The 26,631-nt window shown below is 43.8% G+C and overlaps 1 protein-coding gene across 1 annotated transcript in view; it reads right to left on the bottom strand.

The window, feature by feature from the left end:
* fbn3 (fibrillin 3) overlaps window positions 1-26,631 on the bottom strand; it is a 440,729-nt gene that overhangs the window by 87,728 nt on the left and 326,370 nt on the right. The window contains exons 18-30 of the mRNA XM_087976092.1: window positions 25,792-25,917; window positions 23,967-24,092; window positions 23,372-23,491; window positions 16,838-16,975; window positions 14,519-14,569; window positions 13,512-13,637; window positions 9,985-10,212; window positions 8,593-8,718; window positions 8,172-8,300; window positions 5,888-6,013; window positions 4,213-4,338; window positions 3,022-3,144; window positions 338-463 (exon numbers count right to left, since the gene is read on the bottom strand). Of these exons, the coding sequence (XP_087832218.1) occupies window positions 338-463; window positions 3,022-3,144; window positions 4,213-4,338; window positions 5,888-6,013; window positions 8,172-8,300; window positions 8,593-8,718; window positions 9,985-10,212; window positions 13,512-13,637; window positions 14,519-14,569; window positions 16,838-16,975; window positions 23,372-23,491; window positions 23,967-24,092; window positions 25,792-25,917 (1,671 nt within the window). The remainder of the gene's footprint in view (window positions 1-337; window positions 464-3,021; window positions 3,145-4,212; window positions 4,339-5,887; window positions 6,014-8,171; window positions 8,301-8,592; window positions 8,719-9,984; window positions 10,213-13,511; window positions 13,638-14,518; window positions 14,570-16,837; window positions 16,976-23,371; window positions 23,492-23,966; window positions 24,093-25,791; window positions 25,918-26,631) is intronic.

Below are 26,631 nucleotides of genomic sequence, written 5' to 3'. Positions count from 1 at the left end.
CCTGAGGCATTTGGAAACCCTAAAACTCCATTGATTTGGTAGGAGGCATTGAGGGTCTGTGTAAAATTAAATGTTAGCAAGATCCCATTTGGAGCGAGCAACTGCCCTCAGCATGTGATTCAGATCATATGATCTGGCCTGGTTCACTGTTGCCTGGTAACTGGACTATAAAAGGAAGCAGGAGTGACAATGTAATTAAGGTAGTACATAAAATATTATCAATGATTCTGAAATCTTGTCTTATTATCTCCAAATGCTGACACACCATTCTTGACTTATAGGGAGCTCCGGCTAATCATGTAAAGTTTTAACAAAAGCGATGGACTTCAGTTCTCACCCAGACAGGTCCTCATGTCCATCGAAGCCATAAACCCATCAAAGCAGAGGCAGCGATATTCCCCAGGGATGTTGGTACACTGTCCACCCTCACAAATATCAGGATTCTCCTCACATTCATCAATATCTGAACAAAACAAAATCAATAAGTCACCAAAAATATTCAATTTTACACATAGCTCTCCCACTGAAACCTTTAACTTTTAGTCAGACCTTCGCCTGTCATGAAATAAATCTGTGCACCACAGTTAGTGGGAGCAGTGCTGTTGTAAGGAGCTGACTAGTTTTTATTCAAGGAAACAGTCAGTCTGCATGAGGTGCTTCATTTATTGTTTTGTGTGCTGGAAGTTGGACTGCGGAAACATCCAAGGACCAAGGGTTAGCGAGCAGAAAGACATGGGAACAGAAGGTGGCCATTTAACTGTTTGAGCCTGTTGTGTTGTTCAATGGTTGACCTGTGACCTAACTCCTAATACACACTTTTTCCCACAACCTTGCTGCCTTTGGTGTACAAAAGTTACAGGATTTAAAGATAACAATCTGACTCTTCAGAAAAAAAAACTTATTGAATAGTGAGTCAATAAAATGTGGCGCTGAGTCCTGACATGTATTTCTTATGGGATGGTAGGCCTCACTGGTTAAGCCAGCATTTGTCGCCAATTATTAAATGCTGTTGAGAAGGTGATGAACCACCATGGTCTAGTCCATGGAGTGGAGGAATATTCACAGAACGTTTAAGGAGTGGATTCTAGGATATTGGTCCAGCAGCAGTGAGTGAAAAGTGAAAAAGTTCCAAGTTGTACTGATGTGCAATGAAGGCCTTCTAGGTGGACATGTTCTTATGTGTCCAATGCCCTTGTTGGAGATGCTTTTAAAGGTGTCTCAATGTGAAGCTTAGTGTTCTTGCAGATAGCACATACTGGTGCCACATTGCATCGGTGGTGGAGGGAGCGAATGGTAGTGTATGAGGTGTTGATCAAGTGGGCTGCTTTGTCTTTGATGGTCTTGGATGATGTGGAGCTCCTGCCTTCCAGACAAGTGGACAATATTCGAGCATACTTGTGCCTTGTAGATGCTGGGCAGGCTTTGGGAAGTCAGGAGGTGAGTTATTCACCATGGATTTCCCAGCCTCTGAATTGCTGTTGCAGTCACAGCATTTATGTAGCTGATCCAGTTCAGTTTCTGATCAATACTAACTTCCAGGATGTTGACAGTGGGGAATTTAGTGGCGGCAATATGATTCAATGTCAAGGAGAGATGGTTAGGTATTTTCTTAATGGAGACAGTATTTGTGCAATTCTTGTACTTGTGTGGTATGAATGTTGATTGTTACTAATCAACCTGAACTTAAATGTTGTCTAGTTTTTTACACATTGGGCACAGCTGCTTCAGGACCAATAAGGTGCTTATGGTACTGAACACTGTGCCATCTTCAGTGAGTATCCCCACTTCTAAACTACAGATGAAGTGAAAGTCATTAATAGAACAGCTGAAGGTACACGTTGCCCAGGATACTACCCTGAGGAACTTTGACCATGATGTCCAGCGACTGAGGTGATTGCCCTCCAACAACTACAACCATCTTTCCTTTATGACTCCAAGTGGTAAGATATTTCCCGCAATTCCCATTGACAACTTCACAAGGGCTCCTTGATACCACACTTGGTCAATTGCTATCTTGATGGGCAGACACTCCAACCAACCCTCCAGAAGTAGATGCTTTTGTCTGTGTTCGGATCAAAGCTATAGCAGGTGGCCCTGGCAGAACCCAAACTGAGCATTGATATCAAGATTATTGCTGAATAAGTGCCACTTGATTGCACTCTCCACAATACCTTCTAACACAGTGATAATGGTTGACTACAGATTGAAGGAGCAGTAATGTGTCTGATCATGTTTGGCCTTTTTGTAGACAGGTTATACCTTGGCAATGACCCATATCATTGGGTCAATGGTGAGTCTTGTAGTTGTACTGGAAGAACTTGATTAGGGACATGGCAAGTTCTGGAGCACAAGGATTCAGTACTATTGCCAGAATGTTGTCAGGATACATAACTTTTACTGTAACAAGTTTGCTCAGTTGTTCCTTGATGCCACAGAGAGTGAATCAATTGACTGGAGACTGGCATCTTTGATGCTAGGTACCTCAGGAGGAGGCCCGAGATGGATCACCCACTGGGCACTTCTGGCTGAAGATGGCTGCAAATATTTCAGCTTTATCTTTGTCCTGATGTGTGGGCTCCCGCATCGTTGAGAATGGGGCCTCAGATTAATTGCCTGCCACTATTCATGCCTGGGACCATTTAGTTCCACCTATTGCATGATGCTTGTTATGTTTAGCATCCACGTGATCCTGTGTTGCAGTTTCAACAGGCTGCCATCTCATTCCGAGAATACGCTTGATGCTGCTCATGGCATGGCATCCTCTACTCTTCAGTTGACCACATGGCAATGGTTGAGTAAGGAATGTGATGAGCCTTGAGGTTAAAGATTGTGAGTGAATACAATTCTAACAGCTTCATGGATGTTCAGTTATAATAAGAATCAGAATCCCAATCAGAAATGCAGGAGAAATTGTACAAGTTTCCTTTAGCCTCAGGCCTGATATTCAAAGTTGTAGTTATCACCAGGTCTGTTCACTGTGCAACAGGATGTGGTCAATGTTAAGGATTGCATGTTGCCTACCTGCACATGTCCTTTTGTCAGGCATCAGTGCATAGCCCTCACTGCAGCTGCACTCATAGCTTCCCTCGGAGTTTGTGCAGTGTGTATCACATCCACCGTTCATAATTGTACATTCATCAATATCTGAAAGAAGAAAAAGACAACTGAGAGCTAGGCCTTTGTGTAACTGAAACACACTTTCATAATCACACAGCCATCCATTAAAATCAAAATCATGATCTTCTGCAGTAATGTGGCCACGATTTGTATGTGGACTGGTGCAAGAATATTTGTGCCCTTGTGTTGCAATAGTAATGTCCCTTTCTCTGAGCTAGATAATCGAGGTGTGTCACTGCACATCTGAACAGGTCGATTCATAATAGCTATTAAATCCTCTAGAAAGGATACAATGAAGGGTCAGCTGTTTAACACCATGCCTGAGGGATCAACATTCAGGGGAAGGGCTAAGTTGCAGTTTCGGTTTATTTGCTGGAAAACAGATGATTTTTAGGGTGATGTTTTCCAAATTAACAAAAGGAGTTGATAAATTCAATTAAATCAAAAGCTACTATAAATCCTACAAAATTTAGAAGGAGATGGGATCATTTGGAGACTTTTTACTGCACATGATAGTCAGATCATGGACCAAGTTACCACAGTTGGAGCTTCAGCCAAAAGCTTGTGTAAATGGGAAGAAAAGTACAGTTGGATTTGTTTCTGGACAGAGATGAGAAGGGTTTATTGTGCTGAGGGATTTGGCGAGATGCTGGGATTGAGGAACAGTATGGTGAGAGCTGGTGCAATAATTCAACTCTTTTGCTCATATTTGGATTGAAGATGAGGTCTGGAGCTGAGTGGCCCTGCCAGAACTCAAATGGAGCATCAGTGAACAGCTTATTGGTGAGTAAGTGCTGTCAGACAGCATTGTCCATGAGACCTCCCAGCAATTTGCTGACAATTGAAAGCAGACTGGTGGGATGGTAATTGGCCACAGTTATCTGACAGATTTCCCATTACCCACTATATTTGACCACAGGCTTGTAACAGTTTACTTGTCCGAAAAGGATGAATAAACATCTGAACAGGTTAAATGATATTCACAGAGAATATATAAGGTGCGAGTTTCATCTGTATTTTGCACTGCACTGATTAATGTCAACTGTACAGCTAATTTAGCCACTGATTGTTTAAGAGTAAGGAAGCAGCTCTTACCCACACAGCCCTGTCTGTCCGCTGTGCCCTGATATCCTGAGTCACAAGCACACTGGTAAGTCCCAATCATATTCACACAGCGGCCATTCTTGCACAAGTTGTCACTCAGTGAGCACTCATTGATATCTGTATCAGGGAAGAAAGTTGTGAGTGTTTGACAGTCACACAGAAACTAAACAACTGACAGCACATTAAACTCAAAACATCCCAGATTACTTCTGAGGCCTTCAGGATTAATAAAGATGGTGGGGTCAATGGGAATTCAATGGGGAGAATGCTCCACTAACGGTGCACTAATGTCCTTCAGAAAAATCTGCCATCCTTATTTGGTCTGGTCTACTTGTGACTCCAGAGCCACAGCAATGTGGGCATTTCAGAATGGGCAATAAATGCTGGTTTATCCAGAGTCATGAACCAAAAAAAGACCAAGAAGAAAAACTGCATGGATATAAAAACAATTCTACGTTATTTTCATCTTGCTTGACCACTTTAATTTATTAATTGTAAAAGTATTGGAGATGGCTCTTTGGCTGACAGTTAATTTAAATATAATATAAAATAATCGCTTTACTTGGTGTGGGAAGGTGAGTTGTCACCAAAATGGATGGATTGACCAACCAATGGCAGGATAAAAAGGGATGGGGTGGTTGAAAGACAAATATGCTGAGATAGCGAGAATTGGTGACCCCTGATCCGTCTGACCTGAGAGATGGTGGTGAAGATCAGCCAGTCTCTAGCTTGTTGGGGACATGTTGTGGGATCCATCAGGGCTGCACCTGTTTCCTTGTGAATTAATCAACTTTCGATAAGTATTTTCCCTGCTTCCCAGGTCGCTCTGCAAAGTCTCAAACTCGATGTTAGAGTTAGAGATTTTGGACGATTCCAATTCACTCATCGACCCAGGAATTGTTAGAGAGAAAAATCCTAGTCTCAGTAACCCCTCACCTCAACCTTTTAACTACCTCACAACAACCCAACCTGACCCTGCACATGAATCTCAACCTTATCCCCTGACTTCCTCCACATGCCTAGTTCCCACTAACTGATTTCACCAGTAAGCCCTAACTCCTTTCCCCCCAGCCCCAGCTACCACATGATCACCTCCTAACCTGATCTGATTAGGTCTCACGACATGACTCTCTCCCCCAAGCCCGACACCCTAACTACCCACTGTCCCAACCTGCCTTCATTACCTACTCCCCACCCACAGCCTGCAACAGCTCTCCAGCCCTATCTGGTTGCTTCTAAGCTCACCTTCCCCCCACCATCCCAATCTTACCATCCAACCCCAGGTTCCACTCTACCCCTACATTCACAAATCCAATCATTAATATACTGAAACGTTATGCCAAAACTTTCTAAAATATGAAAGCTGGTCTTGTAAAGAGGGGACCTGGTTTGTTATTCCTGTGAGAAAGCAGCTCAGTGGAAGAACAATTCAGAAGGAGCCAGGACCAGACGAGATAGCCAAACGTGTGGAGCTCTGTTCGTGTGCGGTAAAATGGGAGTGAAGCAGCAATTTAACTATGATCAGAGAATCCAGGTCAATTTTTGTTTAAAGAAAGTTGAACCTTGCTTTGACTGGCTTAATATTCTATAAGTCGCTGCACAGACTTACACAGTACAAACACAGCATCTACTGACTGTCTTAAAAGAGATTTGTAAAACCACTTACCCACACAGCCATCTCCCTCGATGGTCAACTCATGACCTGGTGGGCAAATACACTCATAGCTGCCATCAGTGTTTACACAGGTTCCTCCCCGACACAGCAAGGGGTCTCTCTCACACTCGTCAATATCTGGATGATGAACAGAAAGGTTATGTAAATATAACCTCATGTCAACATCTAGAGCATGAGCCAATGCAATGTGGGTTTATTTCTTGGGTTAACAGTAGCAGTAGTGAGCATGCAGCACTCAGTATGATACTAAAGATGATTGAATTGCTGTTTAATCTGTCTAATTGTGTTTACACAGAGACAAGTATATTGATCCTTTCATAAACATGTAATGCACTAAACACTGCATACATAAACAATCCCTAAATACTAAGTTGAAGAGTGCTTTAGGGCTGACTTGGCATTATGGGTGGCATTTGTGGAGCGCTCTGTGCAGAGATATGGATGTTTGTGAGAGGGTCTGACTTGGGAACAGTGTAAGTGGGAGGCCTACAAGTGAGTCAATGACTAGTAGAGTGATTGCCACTTGCTCTGTGTCCTTTGTGAAATACAAATTGCAACTTCCTAAGGACTGTGGGACCTACAGAACAGTGGCAGACCTGTGGCATGATGTGAAGTCTGCAGTGCAATGAAAGTCTCTCTCTGATGCTAATGGTACATCTCTTTCACACCTCTAATTATGGCTCAGGCAATGTAAATTATGGAAAGTTCTTTAAATCTCAATGTCTACTGTGTGGAATTTATTAAGTGTTCTACAGCAGCTTCCAACTCCAGTGAATAAAGGATTGCTTGGCACAGATCAGCCTCTGCTAGCAAAGCAACATATGGAAACCATTAAAACAGGCCACCACAAAGACTGCTGAGGCCATTCCAATAAGGAGAGCTGGGCTTCACTATGTACTTCCTGTTCTGGAATGTCTGTGTAGATACAAGGTCAGATTACATCCATATCAAAAGGACCCAAAGCAGATCCTGGGTGGGGGCATTCCAAATTTAAACAATGTCATGTTGCAGTGCCAAATTCATTTCTGCACAGCTCATCATCCATTCAAGTTATTCAAAGCAAGAGACCACATGAATCGCATTGTACATTTTTTGCCTGACCCCCTTTGTGAAAAGTGGGGGGGAGCAGAGGCAGTGGGAGCACCAAGACTAATGGTGGTCCTTGAGAGTAATTATAGGCAGCGTAGGACCATGAGAGACACTGGGGTGAAGGGTCAGGCTATGGAGGCAATTGGACAAGGTAGGAAGTAACTTTGGAAAAATCTGGTAGGCGTCTTTACTCCTGAGAAGATGAAGACACAGCACAGGTCTGTAGGAGGGAGATGATCAGTGAGTTACAATCCTCAACTACAGTACCAGAAGGCCAGCCTGCACTGTTGCTGGGCATAAGGTGTTGGTTAGACCTCCATTGGTCAGTAAGTCACAGGAGTGATGTCACAGCACTGGGGAAGGGTCATAGGGGCACAATAGTTAGCTTGGTGTGACACAAAAAAACTAAGCAAGAAAATTTGAGATATATTAATTAATGTTTGAATAGGCCTGAATGGATTTACAAACTAATCCAGACAGGTTGTCCATTATGCTGGGATTCAAATTCCAAAGAAGGCAGATTTAAAATTAGGAATGTAAGAGTAAGGAGTAAAGCAGGGAAGCATCTTTTTCGCCTAAGGGTCGTTGAGTTGTGGAATAACTTATCAAGGAAGGCCGTTGAAGCGGAGAGGATCAGGCTGCTGAGTTTTGGCTGAAAGAATATAAATGGTGGGAAGACACGGTTGAAGTAGATAATGAGGAGGTGAATAGATGGAGATGATCCATTGACGATGGACTGACTTGTTCGGCTGATGCATCTTCCCGTTTCTTCATATTCTTCAGCTCTGATGTATTTAAAGTGTGGTGTTTCATTCAGTCGATTCACTTGGAGATAGTGAGGACTGCAGATGCTGGAATGTCAGAATTGATAAAGTGTGGAGCTGGTAAAAGCACAGCAGGTCAAGCAGCATCAGGGGAGCAGGAGCAGGAGAGTCAACATTTCAAGTCTGGTCCTGATGAAAGGGCCCAGCCTGAAACATCGACTCTCCTGACCCTGTTCCTCTGATACTGTTTGACCTGCTGTGCTTTTTCCAACTCCACACTTTATTGATTCAGACCATTCAGCCTTCACTGCTGTCTTCAGTCGGAGCTATGCTGTGATTCACTTTGCCTTGTTTGTGTCATTTAGTTCATGAAAACCCAGTCATAGACTGTCAACAGTGATCAGCCAGTAATGATCACTTACCCATGCAGTTCTTCATCATCATAAAACCACTTTCATATCCTTCAAAGCATTCACATTCAAAACTGCCTGGTGTGTTCACACACATGCCGTGGCCGCAGAGGTCCGGTGAAATACGGCATTCATTGATATCTACAAAAATGAGAGGACAATTAGACAGTGAATGTGTGACTGAGCAGGAAAGAGGGGAAAAAGAAAACAAAAAAGGAACAGAGTTAAATAGAAAAGGAACAAGAGATAAAGAGGATACAGATGAACAGAATTAGACAGATGATAAGAAATGCAGGACAGACAGTCAAAGAAACTATTGACCAGTAAATGAGACAGAGACAGATGCAAATAGAAAAGAAAGATAAACAGAAGATAACGCTACCTAAATCTGTCTCAAACAACGAGCTAGCCTGTACCTCCTAGTGTTTTCTACCTGTACAGTTCCTTTCCTCCATGTTTAGGGCAAATCCACTCTCGCAGCGACATTTAAAGCTTCCAACTGTGTTCCGGCATGTTCCATATGTACACAGACTGGAGAATACCTTACATTCGTTGATATCTGGAAGAGAGTAAGACGATCAGTACAGTCATTATAAGCACTATGTAAATCAGAGGTGGGAAATTTTCCATCTGAAGCCGTCCAATCGAGAAAAGAACCTGACATTGGAGGGCGGTGAGCTGTTTATATGGATACAGACCGGATCCAAACACAGGCAGTGGGAATTGAACATATTTAAATGATCAACACCAGGAGGACAGGAAGGAAGAGAATGGTCATGCTTCACCTGTGACTGGAGTGGGGCATTGGGACCAACGGTGGCGAACCCTTGTCCATAACTGGAGAAGCTGGGCTGATTCTGTTTAATCTGGATTCACTTCCCTTGTCATTATAGGAAATAGCTGGGACGGCCAAACGTCTGATCAGAAAGCATCTGGGTAAGATGGCTTTCTCCTCAAAGGGAGTGGAATGACTGAGTCTATAAACAGCTGTGGTGAAGCCACATCCCTTAAAAATAAACTTGCAACTGAGACAAATGCTGCCACGCCAATATTTACAGCCATTTAACTCCAGATCAGAATCATCATTTTTTGGGTGAAAGGCTCTTCATTTGTAGAGCATGTTGTTGTTATCTCCTGAAATGCTTTGAAAACGTGGCATCCTCCCATTTACCTGCTCAGATTTTCTCCTGGTACACGTACCTCTGTCTTTTCTATTCCTCTCATGGCAACCCACCTGGTTCTGAGTATAAATTGTTACTATTGAGTTTTCATTTATAAGAGAGCCAGAGAGAGAGAGAGAGAGAGAGAGAGAGCAGGAGAATACAATGGCAGCACAAATATCCCAGCATTCTTAGCACTGGTGAAATGTCTCTGTTTTGAATCAATGCTTTAATTACAAAAATCTATCTAACACCAACACATTGATGAAACATGCTGCCCTTGATGCGGATCAGCTGTACCAGCTGGAGAATTACTTCTGGAATTGTACATCAGAAGCACATCCAAGATTTGGAATAACAGTAATATGGGATATGTTTTCCTAGAGTTTGTAATTGTTCCCGTATTTTTTGAAACATTTGAAAGAGAAGTGCCCGTGACATTTCCCACAGCTTGTTCATGAATATGGCTATTTTCATATCCAGTCCTCTGAAACCTGTTTCGGCCAGAACTGGAAGCTACATTGTTATAGGTAACTGCTTACATAGGTATGTTCACTCTTAGATGTTGACATAAATGCTTATTCAAAAATCATGACAACAAATCCTGAGGAGAATGCCTGGACATGCAATGTGTAATTTGAAATAGTTATTCGTTGAACCATTACCCTTGTAGAATGGTCTGCCTGTCAGAACATCACCCCTGTTGGCAAATCCTGGTCCCCTGGGGCAAATAGCCTCATATTCCCGTGTGCCAGGCTGTGGGCATTCCTCGCAGTCTCCACCCCAGGCACGGCCAATCGAACAGCAGCAAGTGTCAATACGGAACCGGCTCGCCATTGGCTGTGTGCACTCGTCCTCCTCCCACTTCAGGTAGCAGTGTTCCAGACGAACATCTGGAGGGAATAGACAATATGGAGTTAGCCCCAAGGCATTGCACAGCAATAATACTCCACAATAGAGTAACATTACTGACAGCTATGCTCCACATTTTGCTCAGACTAAATTTAAACACAAATTTAGACAGAAAAGGGACAGACAGTGCTGGAAATAATCAGTATACACATTAGTGCCTGAAAGATGCATCTACTGTCTATCATTTTAAAAAAATCACTGCTCTCCTAGTTTAGGTAGCACTGATCTAGCCACACTTCTGCTCTGATCACATGACTATTCATCAAAGCTCAACTTTGCGAAAAGTTTTTTCGATTCTGGTTGGGGTTTTATCAGATAGCAATTGCAATTCCAAGTAACGATCTTTTAATTGGCTTCATCAGAGATTAGAATTGAAAAATGTGTTGATGGAAAATTTGTGATGGATATGGAAGGATCCCTTAGGTCTTTCCATATCCGTCACAAACTCACCTGCACCTCCACACACATCATTTACTGCATCCGCTGCATCCAATGTGGCCTCCTCTACATTGGGGAGACAGGCCACCTACTAATGGAAAATTTCAGAGAACATCTCTGGGACACCTGCACCAACCAACCCAATCGCCCCGTGGCTGAACACTTTAACTCCCCCTCCCACTCCGCCATGGACATGCAGGTCTTTGGCCTCCTCCATCGCCAGACCATGGCAACATGACGCCTGGAGGAAGAGCGCCTCATCTTCCACCTAGGAACCCTCCAACCACAAGGGATGAATGCAGATTTCTCCAGCTTCCTCATTTCCCCTCCCCCCACCTTATCTCAGTCCCAACCCTTGGACTCAGCACCTCCTTCTTGACCTGCAATCTTCTTCCCGACCTCTCCGCCCCCATCCCCTCTCCGGCCTATCATCTTCACCTTAACCTCCTTCCACCTATTGCATTCCCAATGCCCCTCCCCGAAGTCCCTCCTCCCTACCTTTTATCCTAGCCTGCTTGGCACACCTCCCTCATTCCTGAAGAAGGGCTTATGCCCGAAACGTCGATTCTCCTGCTCCTTTGATGCTGCCTGACCTGCTGCGCTTTTCCAGCAACACATTTTTCAGCTCTGATCTCCAGCATCTGCAGTCCTTACTTTCTCCTCCTTCATCAGAGATTATCAAAGGATTGGAGCTGGTGCATAATGAAGTACTGATTTTGACATCTTCCACAGACTTGCTGCATCTAAGTGTAATGTGAAGCTGAGTCAATCCCAGGTTGGGATGGCGTTTACTGAGGGTCACAGATTTCTTCAGTGGGTCTCTATGAGACTGACCAGGCTAACTCTTGAACTCCTCGTCTTTGAATAGATAAAGCATGATGTCCCAGAAGAGAGTGGACTATGTTCCCTCTAGCTTTCCCTGCTCCTGTGTGAGCCTGTGAAGTCCATGTGAGACAATGCCTTCTCAAACCAATGTGCCCACATGCCAATTGGCACACGCACTGTAGGCACGGACCCTCCAAGTGAATGTGTGGACAGAGAACTTTGGTTGAGAGTGTGATCCAAGTGTGGGAATTGGTTCCTTTCCTTTCCTTCATGCTACTACTTTTCCTCAATATAAAGGGGTCACTCAACACAGACACTGGCAAACAGAGGACATGGTGCTTCCCACAGCAAAATGAATGGCTTCCAATAACAGACTCCCTTAGGATCATAGACCCTTATAACAAAAGGAGGAGGCCATTTATCTCATTATCGCTCTAACAGGTTTCCTAAAACCTGTGTAATTTTGTCTCACATCTCCACAAATTAGCCTTCTTCAAGTATTTGTTCTTTAAAACTTTGGATAGAATTTACTCTGCTACCCATAGTATAACAACTTCATCAGATGAACGAAATCATCTACACTTCCCACCTTTATCATTATTTTAAACTTATGATCGACCACCCAGAGGCAACAGTCTCTCACTCCTTGCTCTATCTCAGTTCTACGTAATTGTGAGTACTCTATTAGGTCTCCCCATTTCCTCTCAGTTCAAAGGACAGGAATCCCAACTTCCCATATCTCGACACTGACCAAGGTTTTTTTTCCATCCTTTCATCTGATAAACTACCTGCACTTTTTCAAATTCCTTAACATTCTGATGCCCAGAATCATATACAATACTCTGAGTCCTAACCGGAGGTTTGTAAAGGTTTAACATAATTTCTTTGCTTTTGCATTCAATTCCCTATTTATTAAGCCATATAGCCTTATTAAACTCACCTTATCACCTTGCCGTGTCACTGTTAATAACTTAAAGAATAATGAAAACAGGTAGGTTCTTGTGTTTGCACTGTGTTGATGATGGTTTTCCCCATGTTGATTCTCCAATCTTCACATTTAACCACCTTAATTTTCAAACTCCATGTATCTACAATCTGTATGTTATCCTGAAGTCTACAACTGTTGTTTTATTTGCTCTATTGCCAAGCTTTGCATCAAAGAACTGTTAGATTACTTAGGCAGTAAACATTTAGACCAGTAGTTTTTATCAAGAATAACATTAGGCTGATTGGCCTATCATGTATCTAATTTGGAAACCTCCCATCCTGCGGTATCAGTCCCATACCAAAGGAGGAATGAAGGATCAGGGACAGAGCTTCTGCTACCTCTACCTAGTATCCCTCAGCAACCTAAGGTGCATCCCATCTACTAGGCAACTTGTTCATTTTAAATGACCAACTTATTTAGCACCTCCTTTCTCTCTATTTTATTCTATCCAATGGAGTTGGGCAGGTTTTGAAAGGCTTAAGGCTCACGGTATATCAGTAAAATCATGAACTATAATACTTTTAAGAGGTAACATTTTGAAATCCACTCCTCCATTCAAACATATGCCCTCAAAATAACAACTATGCCAATTTATGCCCTACCTCCCACCCTTACCTTGAAATTTCAATAGATTTCACTTGAAGCCATTTGACTATGTGCAATGAAACAATGTGAATTTGACAGCAGAGATCAAGGAATCAGAGGGTCAATAAAGCAGGGGCTCAGGTGTTCAAAAAAATAATGGTTCTTTCAGCTCAGCTGGGAGAGCATCTCTTTAACACCTCATCCAAAAGATGATCTTTTCAACAGTGCAGCTCTCCATCAATACTGTGTTGAAGTGCTTGGAAATCAAAGCCAATTGGGATCACATCGCTAGAGTCGAACATAAACCTGGAATCGTCTGATGAGGAGGTAAGAGTGTTGTCCATTATGCCATGGCCAATGCCAAAGCAGGGAACAACATGCTATGTCATTATTGACGAAAAGCAAACACTCTCCCACGGAGGTCCCTCAGTGATCTGTTCTTACCCACACAGGTTCTCCCAGTCCCATCCAGAGTCAGTCCTTCAGGGCAGTCACACTTGAATGAGCCTTGTGTATTCACACACCGTCCATTTGTGCAAACACCAGGGAATACATCACACTCATTCACATCTGGTGGAAAAAGAAACATCATATGTTATTCATTTCACAATGATAAAACAAGCAAAATAGGTTAATGTTATTGGTACATTTCGAGGAAGTTAGAGTGCAAACATGCAGAGATAAAAGGACGAAGCAATTTGAATATTAGATCTTATGTTTGATAGAAGAGTTAACTCAATAATGATATCAGATGCCTACATTTAATCAGAAAATTTGTATTTCAGTTTGGTAGAAGTGCAACAGGGTTCACCAAATCTAAATGGAATCATGTTAGATATAACTTACAACTACAATTGTAATATGTTTGAGTAAATATTTGGAACAATTGCAGATTAGTACTCCCGGAAATGCTGAAAGCCACAATTTTGTTTTTTTGGTAGCTAAAACACCTTTGGTCATCTTTGCAGAGATATATATATCATCCGGCTGATCAATGTCACCTTTATTTGCACTCGTTACATAAAATCTTTCTTGTTATTTCCCTAAGTATGCCACTAACTGATTTGATGCTTTGTCCACAAGTTCTTTATAGTTTATAGTTCTTTTATAGTTTGACTTAAGAGTCATATTCTGGGTTCACTTTCTATAAACCCTAAATAATCTGTTAGGTCTTTACAAAATCACTTCTGGAACACCTCCCAAGCCAAACAGCATAATAGTCACGTTAACTTCCCAATTCAACAGTAAGCCCTTATAGGCTTGCATAAACTCATCCGTAATAGTCTACACACACTATTGTGTAAGTTATGATGTCAATGGAAATAAGAATGGATATTAACTATATACTATAGTAATGTAAATCTATGAGCTGAGTTCATGTCATTCTTTGAGTCCATTCTAGGTGATTTAATCCTTGTTTTAGTTGGAATGATTGAAGAGTCTGAGCTGACCTTCACAAGTAACGCCTTTCACTCTGGCATAGCCTCTGGGGCAGGTGGGATCTGCAAAAGAAACATAAATTTGGTTCATTAATTCAGCTCTTGGCAGTTTATCTTCTGAACCTTTAACAGACATACATAACAGCAAATAATCAAACCCACAGGCCTAATTTTTGCAAGATTCTAATTATGATGCTGTTAGATCTAAGAATTGAATAATTCTGGGTTTTCACTTCACCTGGTGAAATCTTTTACTTGAGTGGTGTGCTGACTTGACAATATATCACACAAGAGTCTCTGTGAAAGTGCTGATCCAGCACATATTCGAACAAAGCAAATTAGGTACAAGGCAGGAGAATCACATCTTTGGAGAAATTTGTATCGTGTATTATTTATGGAAGCGAGAGACCATAACAATAATTACTGTTGATAGTTGCACCTATTTTCAATATGCCAGTAGAACCATTGTAAATTAATTTTACCGGTGGATATACAGATGTATTAACGATGTATTAACATTTCCTGGCACGAGCATCTTCTGCCTGAAATGCATGCTGCAAATTTGTGTGCTCATATCCCAGAATCGTGTGTCCATTAAAACAAATGGTTCTTAGATTGTGTAGCTAACCTGGATCAAATTTCTTGGAGAAAAGGGCATTTCCCTCTCTTTTCCCCTCTCAGGCAGCAATCTGTCGCTGCCTTCAGCCCATCTCCAATTCTGCTGTGCCCTTGCCCATCTACTCAAACTAGGCACCAGTTAATAAACAACAATCATGTGTCTGCCCACTTGGCACTCCAAATATGTAGGGCCACGGTTTCTCTTTCATTCTTTCTCCCTAATAAAGAGAAAATAATGGAAAACTGTGATCTCTCTAAACACGTTCTGCCCCTTCAATTACAAGTACCTGAACCCTACTTATACAATGAATGCCAACTTAGCACTCACCCTTTCCTTAATGTTTCAAATAAGGGTGAGAATGGTGCGGGGATAATGTCACTGAACTACTAATCCAGTGACCCTGGCTAATGCCGTGGGAACATGAGTTCAGTTCTCAGACTGGAACCTGGAATTTGTGTTTAAAAATAGAAAGGATTACCCATTTAAATCAGAGACAAGGAAACATCTTTATATCTCAGCAGTCTGTGAATCTTCAGAACACTTGTCGTAAAAAAAACATTAGAAGCAAAGTCTTGAATTTTTTCTGGCTGAGGTGGATAAATTTTGGTCAGATAGGGGATGCAACATTATCAGGGTTAGGCTGGGTATGTGGATTTGAGGTTACAATCAGATCAGTTATGATCTTACTGAGTGGTAGAGCGGTCCTGAGGAGCTGAATAGCCTACAACTGCTCCCTGACCAAATTTCATATGGCAGCAAATGAAAAACTCAACTCACAAAACCAGAATTAAGCTCATGGCAGTAATAGTGACCACTAATTGTTGTAAAAACCCATCTTGTTCACTAACGTCCTTTACAGGGAGAAACTGCTGCCCTTACCTGCTTTGGCTTCTACGTGAATCCAGACCCACAGCAATGTGGTTAATTGTTAATCTCTCTCTGAAAATGGCCAGTGAGCCATTCCGTTCAGGGATAATTAGTGATGGGCACTAAATAGGAGATAGTGAGGACTGTAGATGCTGGTGTAGTCAGTGTCAATAAAGTGTGGTGCTGGAAAAATCACAGCAGGTCAGAAAGCATCCAAAGAGCAAGAGAGGCAACATTTCAGGCATAATCCTTCATCAGGACTGGGGTGGGGGAAGGGGCTGAGAAATAAATAGGGGAAAGCAGGGTGGGGCTGGGGGACAGGTAGCTGGGAGGGCGATAGTTGGGTAAAGGTAGGAGGTGATTGTGATAGGTCGGTGGGAAGGAAGATGAATAGGTTGGTCACGTCAAGACGGTGGAGGTGAGTCAGGGTTGGATCTGGGATGAGGTGGGGGAGGGGAGGTTTGGAAACTGGTGAATTCAGTGTTAGGTCGTGTGGTTGTAGGCTCCCAGGGTGGAAGATGAGGTGTTCCCCGTCTAGTTTGTGTGTGGCCTTGTTTAGGCGGTGGACAAAGCCCAGAATGGGCATGTCTTGGGGGGTGTGGGAGGGGGAGGTGAAATGGATGATTACAGGAAGGTGGACAGAATTAAAAGAAAAACAAATTAGGACAAGCATGCAACTGAGAAGTTGAATGATAAAACGTACCACGGTGCTGGGTCTTGCTGTTTAGTTTCAATCCAGTGCTAAAGTCCAGGCTTTGGAAAAGTGATATCACCATTACACCACCCTCCCAGTGTTCATGCCCCTACCACCACCCGCCAATAAACCCCTCGGTCTCAGTGAGTACCCAGCTCGCAGTGTTCACAGGGACTGCCCCAGGCTGCTCCCAAGGTGGCACAGCACTCCGACTTCAGTGTTGCTCCATTGATGTTCACCTCGCAACGCCCATCCTGAATATTCAGCCAGCACGTCCCCTTCATACTGTCTGTTGGGGGAAAAAAAACAGGATTTATCACAGACACCAGTGAACCCACAGACACCAGTGAACCCACAGACACCAGTGAACCCACAGACAGACCCAGTGAACCCACAGACACCAGAGAACAGACAGACACCACTGAACCCACAGGCACCAGTGAACCCACAGACACCAGAGAACAGACAGACACCACTGAACACACAGGCACCAGTGAACAGACAGACACCAGTGAACCCACAGACACCAGTGAACCCACAGACACCAGTGAACCCACAGACACCAGTGAACAGACAGACACCAGTGAACCCACAGACACCAGTGAACCCACAGGCACCAGAAAACAGACAGACACCACTGAACACACAGACACCAGAGAACAGACAGACACCACTGAACACACAGACACCAGAGAACCCACAGACACCAGAGAACACACAGACACCAGTGAACCCACAGACACCAGTGAACCCACAGATACCAGAGAACAGACAGACACCAGTGAACCCACAGACACCAGAGAACAGACAGACACCAGTGAACCCACAGACACCAGAGAACAGACAGACACCAGTGAACACACGGACACCAGTGAACACACAGGCACCAGTGTACACACAGACACCAGTGAACACACAGACACCAGTGAACACACAGACACCAGTGAACACACGGACACCAGTGAACACACGGACACCAGTGAACACACAGACACCAGTGAACACACAGACACCAGTGAACACACGGACACCAGTGTACACACAGACACCAGTGAACCCACAGACACCAGAGAACAGACAGACACCAGTGAACACACAGACACCAGTGAACACACAGACACCAGTGAACACACGGACACCAGAGAACAGACAGACACCAGTGAACACACGGACACCAGTGAACACACAGGCACCAGTGTACACACAGACACCAGTGAACACACAGACACCAGTGAACACACAGGCACCAGTGTACACACAGACACCAGTGAACACACAGACACCAGTGAACACACAGACACCAGTGAACACACGGACACCAGTGAACACACAGGCACCAGTGTACACACAGACACCAGTGAACACACAGACACCAGTGAACACACAGACACCAGTGAACACACGGACACCAGTGAACACACGGACACCAGTGAACACACGGACACCAGTGTACACACAGACACCAGAGAACACACAGACACCAGTGAACCCACGGACACCAGTGAACACACAGGCACCAGTGAACACACGGACACCAGTGAACACACGGACACCAGTGAACACACAGACACCAGTGAACACACGGACACCAGTGAACACACAGGCACCAGTGTACACACAGACACCAGTGAACACACAGACACCAGTGAACACACAGACACCAGTGAACACACAGACACCAGTGAACCCACGGACACCAGTGAACACACAGACACCAGTGTACACACGGACACCAGTGAACACACGGGCACCAGTGAACACACAGACACCAGTGTACACACAGGCAGCAGTGAACACACAGACACCAGTGAACACACAGACACCAGGGCAGCCTCCTACTTAGTGCCTGCCTCAGACATATTGTGAAATGGAGAGAGTGGAGTGGAGTGGATTGAGAGCCCCATCCAGAAACCATCAGCCAACAGGACCAAGCTGACACCTGATTTGTCTCAAGTAGCTCCATTCCATTGATAAACATCTACTTCTAGCCAGTTGCCATGACAGTGCTCTGCCTCAGTGACTCAGTTGGAATCTGACAGCCTTTAGTCCCAGTGTTTCACACATGGAAAAGCTGGTATGTGGAGCCGCATACTTACATAGAACATAGAACAGTACAGCACAGAACAGGCCCTTCAGCCCACGATGTTGTGCCAACCACTGATCCTCATTACATTTTTTTTAGATTAGATTATATTACAGTGTGGAAACAGGCCCCCAAGTCCACACCGACCCGCCGAAGCGCAACCCACCCATACCCCTACATTTACCCCTTACCTAACACTACGGGCAATTTAGCATGGCCAATTCACCTGACCTGCACATCTTTGGACTGTGGGAGGAAACCGGAGCACCCGGAGAAAACCCACGCAGGCACGGTGGCACAGTGGTTAGCACTGCTGCCTCACAGCGCCAGAGACCCGGGTTCAATTCCCGCCTCAGGCGACTGACTGTGTGGAGTTTGCACATTCTCCCCGTGTCTGCGTGGGTTTCCTCTGGGTGCTCCGATTTCCTCCCACAGTCCAAAAGATGTGCAGGTCAGGTGAATTGGCCGTGCTAAATTGCCCATAGTGTTAGGTAAGGGGTAAATGTAGGGGTATGGGTGGGTTACGCTTCGGCGGGTTGGTGTGGACTTGTTGGGCCAGAAGGGCCTGTTTCCACACTGTAATGTAATCTAATCTAAAAACGTGCAAACTCCACACAGTCAGTTGCCTGAGTCGGGAATTGAACCCGGGTCTCCGGTGCTGTGAGGCCGCAGTGCTAACCACTGTGCCACTGTGCCGCTCATGTATGCACCCTCAAATTTCTGTGACCATATGTATGTCCAGTAGACTCTTAAACGTCCCCAATGACCTTGCTTCTACAACTGCTGCTGGCAATGCATTCCATGCCCTCACAACTCTCTGTATAAAGAACCCGCCTCTGACATCCCCTCTATACTTTCCTCCAATCAGCTTAAAACTATGACCCCTCGTGTTAGTAATTTCTGCCCTGGGAAATAGTCTCTGGCTATCGACTCTATCTATGCCTCTCATTATCTTGTATACCTCAATTATGTCCCCTCTCCTCCTCCTTTTCTCCAATGAAAAAGTTCGAGCTCAGTCAACCTCTCTTCATAAGATAAGCCCTCCAGTCCAGGCAACATCCTGGTAAACCTCCTCTGAACCCTCTCCAAAGCATCCACATCTTTCCTATAATAGGGCGACCAGAACTGGGCGCAGTTTTCCAAGTGCGGTCTAACCAAAGTTTTATAGAGCTGCAACAAGATCTCCCGACTCTTAAACTCAATCCCTCTGTTAATGAAAGCCAAAATACCATATGCTTTCTTAACAACCCTGTCCACTTGGGTGGCCATTTTAAGGGATCTATGTACCTGCACACCAAGATCCCTCTGTTCCTCCACACTGCCAAGAATCCTATCCTTAAATCTGTACTCAGCTTTCAAATTCGACCTTCCAAAATGCATCACCTCGCATTTATCCAGGTTGAACTCCATTTGCCACCTCTCAGCCCATCTCTGCATCCTGTCAATGTCCCGCTGCAGCCTACAACAGCCCTCTATACTGTCAACGACACCTTCAACCTTTGTGTCGTCTGCAAACTTGCTGACCCATCCTTCAATCCCCTCATCCAAGTCATTAATAAAAATTATAAACAGTAGAGGCCCAAGGACAGAGCCCTGTGGAACACCACTCACCACAGACTTCCAGGCAGAATATTTTCCTTCTACTACCACTCGCTGTCTTCTGTTGGCCAGCCAATTCTGTATCCAGACAGCTAAGTTCCCCTGTATCCCATTCCTCCTGACCTTCTGAATGAGCCTACCATGGGGAACCTTATCAAATGCCTTGCTGAAGTCCGTATACACCACATCCACAGCTCGACCCTCATCAACTTTTCTAGTCACATCCTCAAAGAACTCGATAAGGTTTGTGAGGCATGACCTGCCCCTCACAAAGCCGTATTGACTGTATTTAATCAAGCCATGCTCTTCCAGATGGTCATAAATCCTATCCCTCAGAATCCTTTCTAACACTTTGCAGATGACAGACGTGAGACTGACTGGTCTGTAATTGCCGGGGATTTCCCTATTTCCTTTCTTGAAGAGAGGAATTACATTTGCCTCTCTTCAGTCCTCAGGTACGACTCCAGTGGAGAGCGAGGATGCAAAGATCTTCACAAGTGGCGAAGCAATTGCATTTCTCGTTTCCCAAAGCAGCCGAGGACAAATCTGGTCCGGGCCTGGCGACTTGTCAATCTTGATGTTGGAAATCATATTGCAGCCTGTAAAAATTAATCTGGTTCTTCAGTATTACTTTATTTTTAAAATTCAACAATCAGCAGACGTGCTAAACACATGCTGCAATGGTTTGCTTCCTGGTGACTAGTGGAAAGCTAAATTCTCTGCCTGTCTCCACTCTGTCGCTAAAAGTTTAAATACAGGAATATGATCACAGAAAAATTGAAGATGTTGAGCATAAACATGTAAACATCCTAACACTACGGAACACAACAGTAATTGGAGGGCTATGCTGAATTAAAAATTAGAACCCAGATATAATTTTATTCCAAATTTAGGGCTCACTGCTGGTTCAGTGAGCTTGGCAAGTGATTGGCTCAGCCTGAAGTGGAAGGTGATAGTCCAGGTGTTATTGCTGGACTATTATTCCTGAGACTCAGATAATATCCTGGGGACATGGGCTTGAATCCCACCATGGCTGATGGTGGAATTTGAATTGAATAAAAATCTGGCATTCTGCATCTAACGATGACCATGAATTGCTGATTGTCAGGAAAAGCCATCTGGTTCACTAATGTCCTTTAGAGAAGGAATCTGCCATCCTTACCTGGTCTGGCCTACATGTGACTACAAATCTATAGCAACATGGTTGACCTTTAACTACCCTTTGGACAATTAGGGATGGGCAATAAATGCTGGCCTGGCCAGAGGTGCCCACATCCCTGTGAATGAATTAAAAAAGACTTCCAAGATAATTCCAGACTCATGCTCCAATTTCTGTTGAGTTCACTGGAACTGAAATTGGTGCAGGCCTTTCCTGGATTGGGAAGTGTGTGCTGTGGGAAATAGGGGATGAAGAGAGGATCAGACTGCCAGTCTCTGTGCTCACACATTGGGCTGGGTACAGGGGGGTACCTGCTCTCTCAGGATCCTATACCAAGTTGGGAGGCACAGTGGTTCATGGTTAGCACTGTTGCCTCACAGTACCAGGGTCCCAGGTTAGATTCCAGCCTCGGGTGACTGACTGTGTGGAGTTTGCACATTCTTCCTGTGTCTGCCTGGGTTTCCTCCGGGTGCTCCGGTTTCCTCCCACAGTCCAAAAATGTGCATGTCAGGTGAATTGGCCATGCTAAATTGCCAATTGTGTTAGGTACGTTAGTCAGAGGGAAATGGGTCTGGGAGGGTTGCTCTTCGGAGGGTCGGTGTGGACTGGTTGGGCCAAGGGACCTGTTTCCACACTGTAGGTAATCTGACTGTCTGGAGAGATGGGGAGAAATCTGAGCCATAAGAAAGGACAGCACTGGCCATGCAGTGAATGTGAGCTCTGCATTAGCAACCAGTGTCACAGGGCTCGAGCAAATCGCAGTTAGATTCTGTCGACATCCCAGTCTGCTCCATGTTTATTGGAAGGTTGAGGATTGTTGGGCAAGATGATATCTGCAGAATCTCTGCTATCATATTGCAGAAAGCTACAGGAGTACAGACAAAGATCAAGCCAGTTTGTTCACAACTTTGGTGTCACATTGGAGGTCCTGACTTAGTCTTCATGCCAACATCAAGAATGCTAATTTCCACCTCCAACATATGACCCACTTCACTCCTGCCTCAGCTTAGCTAGTGCTGAAAAGCATTACTAACATCTTTGTTAGCTCTAGACGTGACTGTTGCAATGAACTCCCGGCTGGACTCCAACATGAGACAAACTTGAGATTATCTAAAACTTTGCTGCCTGTTTTATCCTGCATGAAGTTGCATTTCCCATCAGCCCTATGCTCACTTACCTACATTGGCTTCAGTCAAGCATTATCTTGATTTTATGATTCTCATATTTGTTATCAAATCACATCCTGCCTTCACCTCTCCATACCTCTGTAACCATTGCCTGTCCCATAAACCTCCCAGAGTTTTGTACTTCTGTCAATTCTGAACTCGACACCTGAGATTTTAATTGCTCCACCTCTGGTAACCAGGCCTTCAGTTGCCTCAGGCCCCCAAGTTCCTCCTACATTCATTGCTTCTCTTTTCTCACTTTTCTCCTTTAATACACTCCTTCAAACTTCCCTCCTTTGACCAAACTTCAGTTCATCGCGTACAATATCTCCTCATGTGGCTGAATGGCATATTCCATTTTAGAATGCTTCTGTGAACAAACTTCAGACATCTTAGTATGTCAAAGATATTATACAAATTGTTGTTGTAGATGCTGCTAGATGCTTGGAAATGGCCCATTCACAGGCAGACCAATTTATAAAAATAAAACAGAGCTCACCCCCAGATTAAGTCCTGAGTAAAAATAGCTCAGTCAACAACACAGCTCAAGCAAATAGGGTCATTAGTGATAAAGAGAAGGTGCCTGGGTTACTCCCTCATCATCAGGCAGCCTCTTGCTTTGTAGGTAAGAAACTGTTTAGATTGTGATGCCCAATACAATGATACATCTTGACTTACCGATACAGATGGTTCTGGTTGGATCCAATTTGCTGCCAAGTGAACATTCACAGATGAACGAGCCTGCCATGTTCCTGCAGTAACCATTCACACATGGGCTGGATTCACACTCATTCACATCTGGAAATACAGAGGCGACATTACTCATTACTCGTCCCCATCTGAAGATACAGCCATTACAGATAGCATGACCATGCTTACACTTTGTCATCAAAGGACCTCCATTGAACACTGATAATAACAGAGTCTCACCCGGTATCACCCAGTATTTGTTCAATTCAGCCCAACCCACCTAGAAGGAACAGCTTTATAAACCAGTAGTAGTGTTGCGTGGGGGAAAGGAACCAACTTTTGAAAAGCTATTACATCTCTTGGATATCTGGTGGAGTGTCCATTTGAAGGGTACAACTGCTTTAATGAAGACAATAGAGTCGTATAAAAATCGCCATTTTCCAATCTTCCCTCAGTGGGATGCTCTTCTCAGTATAACTGTGGCAATAAATTCAACTTCTTTGTGAACAAAGAATTTCTGGCAAATTGGCAAAAAAGTACTGCTCAACATTCAGGCCAAGTGATGCGATGTCGAGATTCTCACCTTCACAGGTCTCGGTATCAGGTTTGAAGATGTAACCTGTGGGGCAAGTGCATGTGTAGCTGCCTGGAGTGTTACGACACAGTCCATTATCACACAGAAGCATGTTGACTGAGCACTCGTCAATATCTGGAGAAAGAAGCATTTATTTGCAATAAGTCATTCTTGAAAACATTAGAAGTTGCAGATTACACATTGTTCCAGCAATTGTTTAATTGTCCCTTAGCCTGCTTAGGCAGGCAAATCTCAGATGTACTAGATTTACCCCAACCTGCCAGTAGTCTCTCACATAATGTCTAGTCATTCATGCCTTCCTCATCCATCCATTCATTTTCCGTCCTCTGCGCCCTTGTTCAGCCTGTCTGCACGCTCCTCCCTCTCTATTAATCAAACCATCCTTCTCTCCTGCGCACAATGGCCTAATATTTCATTGGATGACCCCAAATAGTCCCAGGGACAGGACAAAGAACTGAAATGTGCTTGTCACATCGTTGTGTTTTTACAGTAGATGTTCTCATGGAGACTTGTAGCTACTGTCTATTCTTATTAGCAGGCCTTCTGGCTATCATGGGCTGAATGTCATCTCCTCCGCCCAATAAAAATAGCCAGGAATTGCATTCTGTACACAATCTACTGGAATGTAACCCTTGTCCATTCCTGGACAAATAAACTGAAACTCAGGTATTGAACCAAAAAAATGGTTTGCTTTCCAAATGAGATTAACCAACAGCAAAGCAGCATAAAACAGTGAAATGTATGTTACTTGTACTAACAAGTAACATTCACACCACACAAAAGCCAGGCATTGACCATCTCCAATAGGAGACAATCTAACCCATGCCCCTTGACATATAATAGTGTTATCATCCCTGAATCCCCCACCATCAACATTCTTGGGGTGGACTAGCCACATAAACAGTCACTCCCTGACTCCCAAAACCTGTCCGCCATCTACAAGGCACAAGTCAGGAGTGTGTTAGAATACTCCCCCCTCCCTGGATGGGTACAGCTCCAACCATACCCAAGAAGCTCAACATCATCCAAGACAAAGCAATCCGCTTGAATGGTACCACATCCACTCCCTCCATCACCGACGACCAGTAGCAGCAGTGTGTACCATCTACACAATACACTGCAGAAACTCACTAAAGATCCTTAAGCAGCATCTTCCAAACCTCTGCACACTTCCATCTAGAAGGACATGGGCAGCAGATACAGAGGAACCTCGATTATCCAGGTTTTGATTATCCAAATTTCAGATTATCCCGCAAGATCGCAAGGTCCCGATGTTTGACTAAACTACATTATCTGGCATTTGATTATCCAGCATTCGGTTAACTGAACGAAATACTCCCCACCCATGTCCTTCAGATAATCAAGGTTCCTCCGTATATGGGAACACCGCCACCTTCAAATCCCCCTCCAAACTATCCACCATCCTGACTTGGAAATATATCACCGTTCCTTCACTGTCACGAGGTCAAAATCCTGGAATTCCCTCCCTAAAGGCATTGTGGGTCAACCCACAGCATCTGGACTGCAGCAGTTCAAGAAAGCAGCTCACCACCACCTTCTCAAAGGCAACTAGGGACAGACAATAAATGCTGGCTCAGCCAATGATACCCATGTCACACGAGTGAATTAAAAAAAAAACTATCTCTGCCTTCAAATCATTAAATGATGGAAATGCTGGTTGGTTTTAGAGACTGTGAATTTTTGTATAAGATTGAATAATACATCGTGGATCAGGATGCCTCATGCTAATCGATAGAAATAATTGTTGAACGGATTCTTTCTTCACGTTGGGATAACACAGACTCACACTCACCGACACAATTCTTGCCACTGATGTCAGACTCATAGCCAATATTACAGATACAGCGGTAACTGCCGCGCAGGTTCTCACAATTCCCATTGGCACAGATATCGGGATCAAGAGCACACTCATTGATATCTGTGAGCAAAAGAAAATACAAACTAACCAATGTTTGACTGACCTCTCTCCACATTTTCAAAAGGTATACTTAAGCAACACATTATTTGTACATCAGTACTTATTGTTAACTGGTTCACAATGATTCTGTCAATCAAATTCCTTCCTTATTGTTGGGTACAATAATTAGTTGGTTTGCTGTAAATTTTGTTTCATAACTTGTAATATGTTTTACTGCTTCCAATAAACTAATGCATGGAGCTAATCAATTGCTAAAGACTGATTGATCTTTCAACAATTATCTATAACATTACAGGGCTAATAGGGGATTACAGCCTCTATTTCCTAGCCCTGCAATGTAGGAACTATATTCTGTCTGTTTTTTAGTGGAACAATAAATAAGCTGGTTTGGTTAGTGGAGTTCTGAAGATATACTACCTATTTATTTATTACAAATAAGTTATAACATTTTGGATCTTTCACGCTTTACAGAGAGTTAATGAGAATAGAATTAAGCAGTTTCATGTATTGTATGGAAAATAATCCACAGAATCTGTTACAGAAGGACATTAGTCAAGATGTCAACTCAGACAGGATATGCAACAGTAATCTGTCTTTTATTCACTCAGACCCACAAGTAAAATCTGTTTCTGATGAGACTTGTGTAAAAGGAAAGTGAAACGTAATGGAATTTAGTTTTCACACAGTGAAGGATCAGTTCAAAGTTTCTCTAGT

The sequence above is a fragment of the Chiloscyllium plagiosum genome, unplaced genomic scaffold (genome assembly GCF_037043375.1).
Source record: "Chiloscyllium plagiosum isolate Xiang-an unplaced genomic scaffold, Cpla_swu_hap1 HiC_scaffold_28, whole genome shotgun sequence".
NCBI classification, from domain to species: domain Eukaryota; kingdom Metazoa; phylum Chordata; class Chondrichthyes; order Orectolobiformes; family Hemiscylliidae; genus Chiloscyllium; species Chiloscyllium plagiosum.
This window is presented reverse-complemented; position numbering and strand designations above follow the sequence as displayed.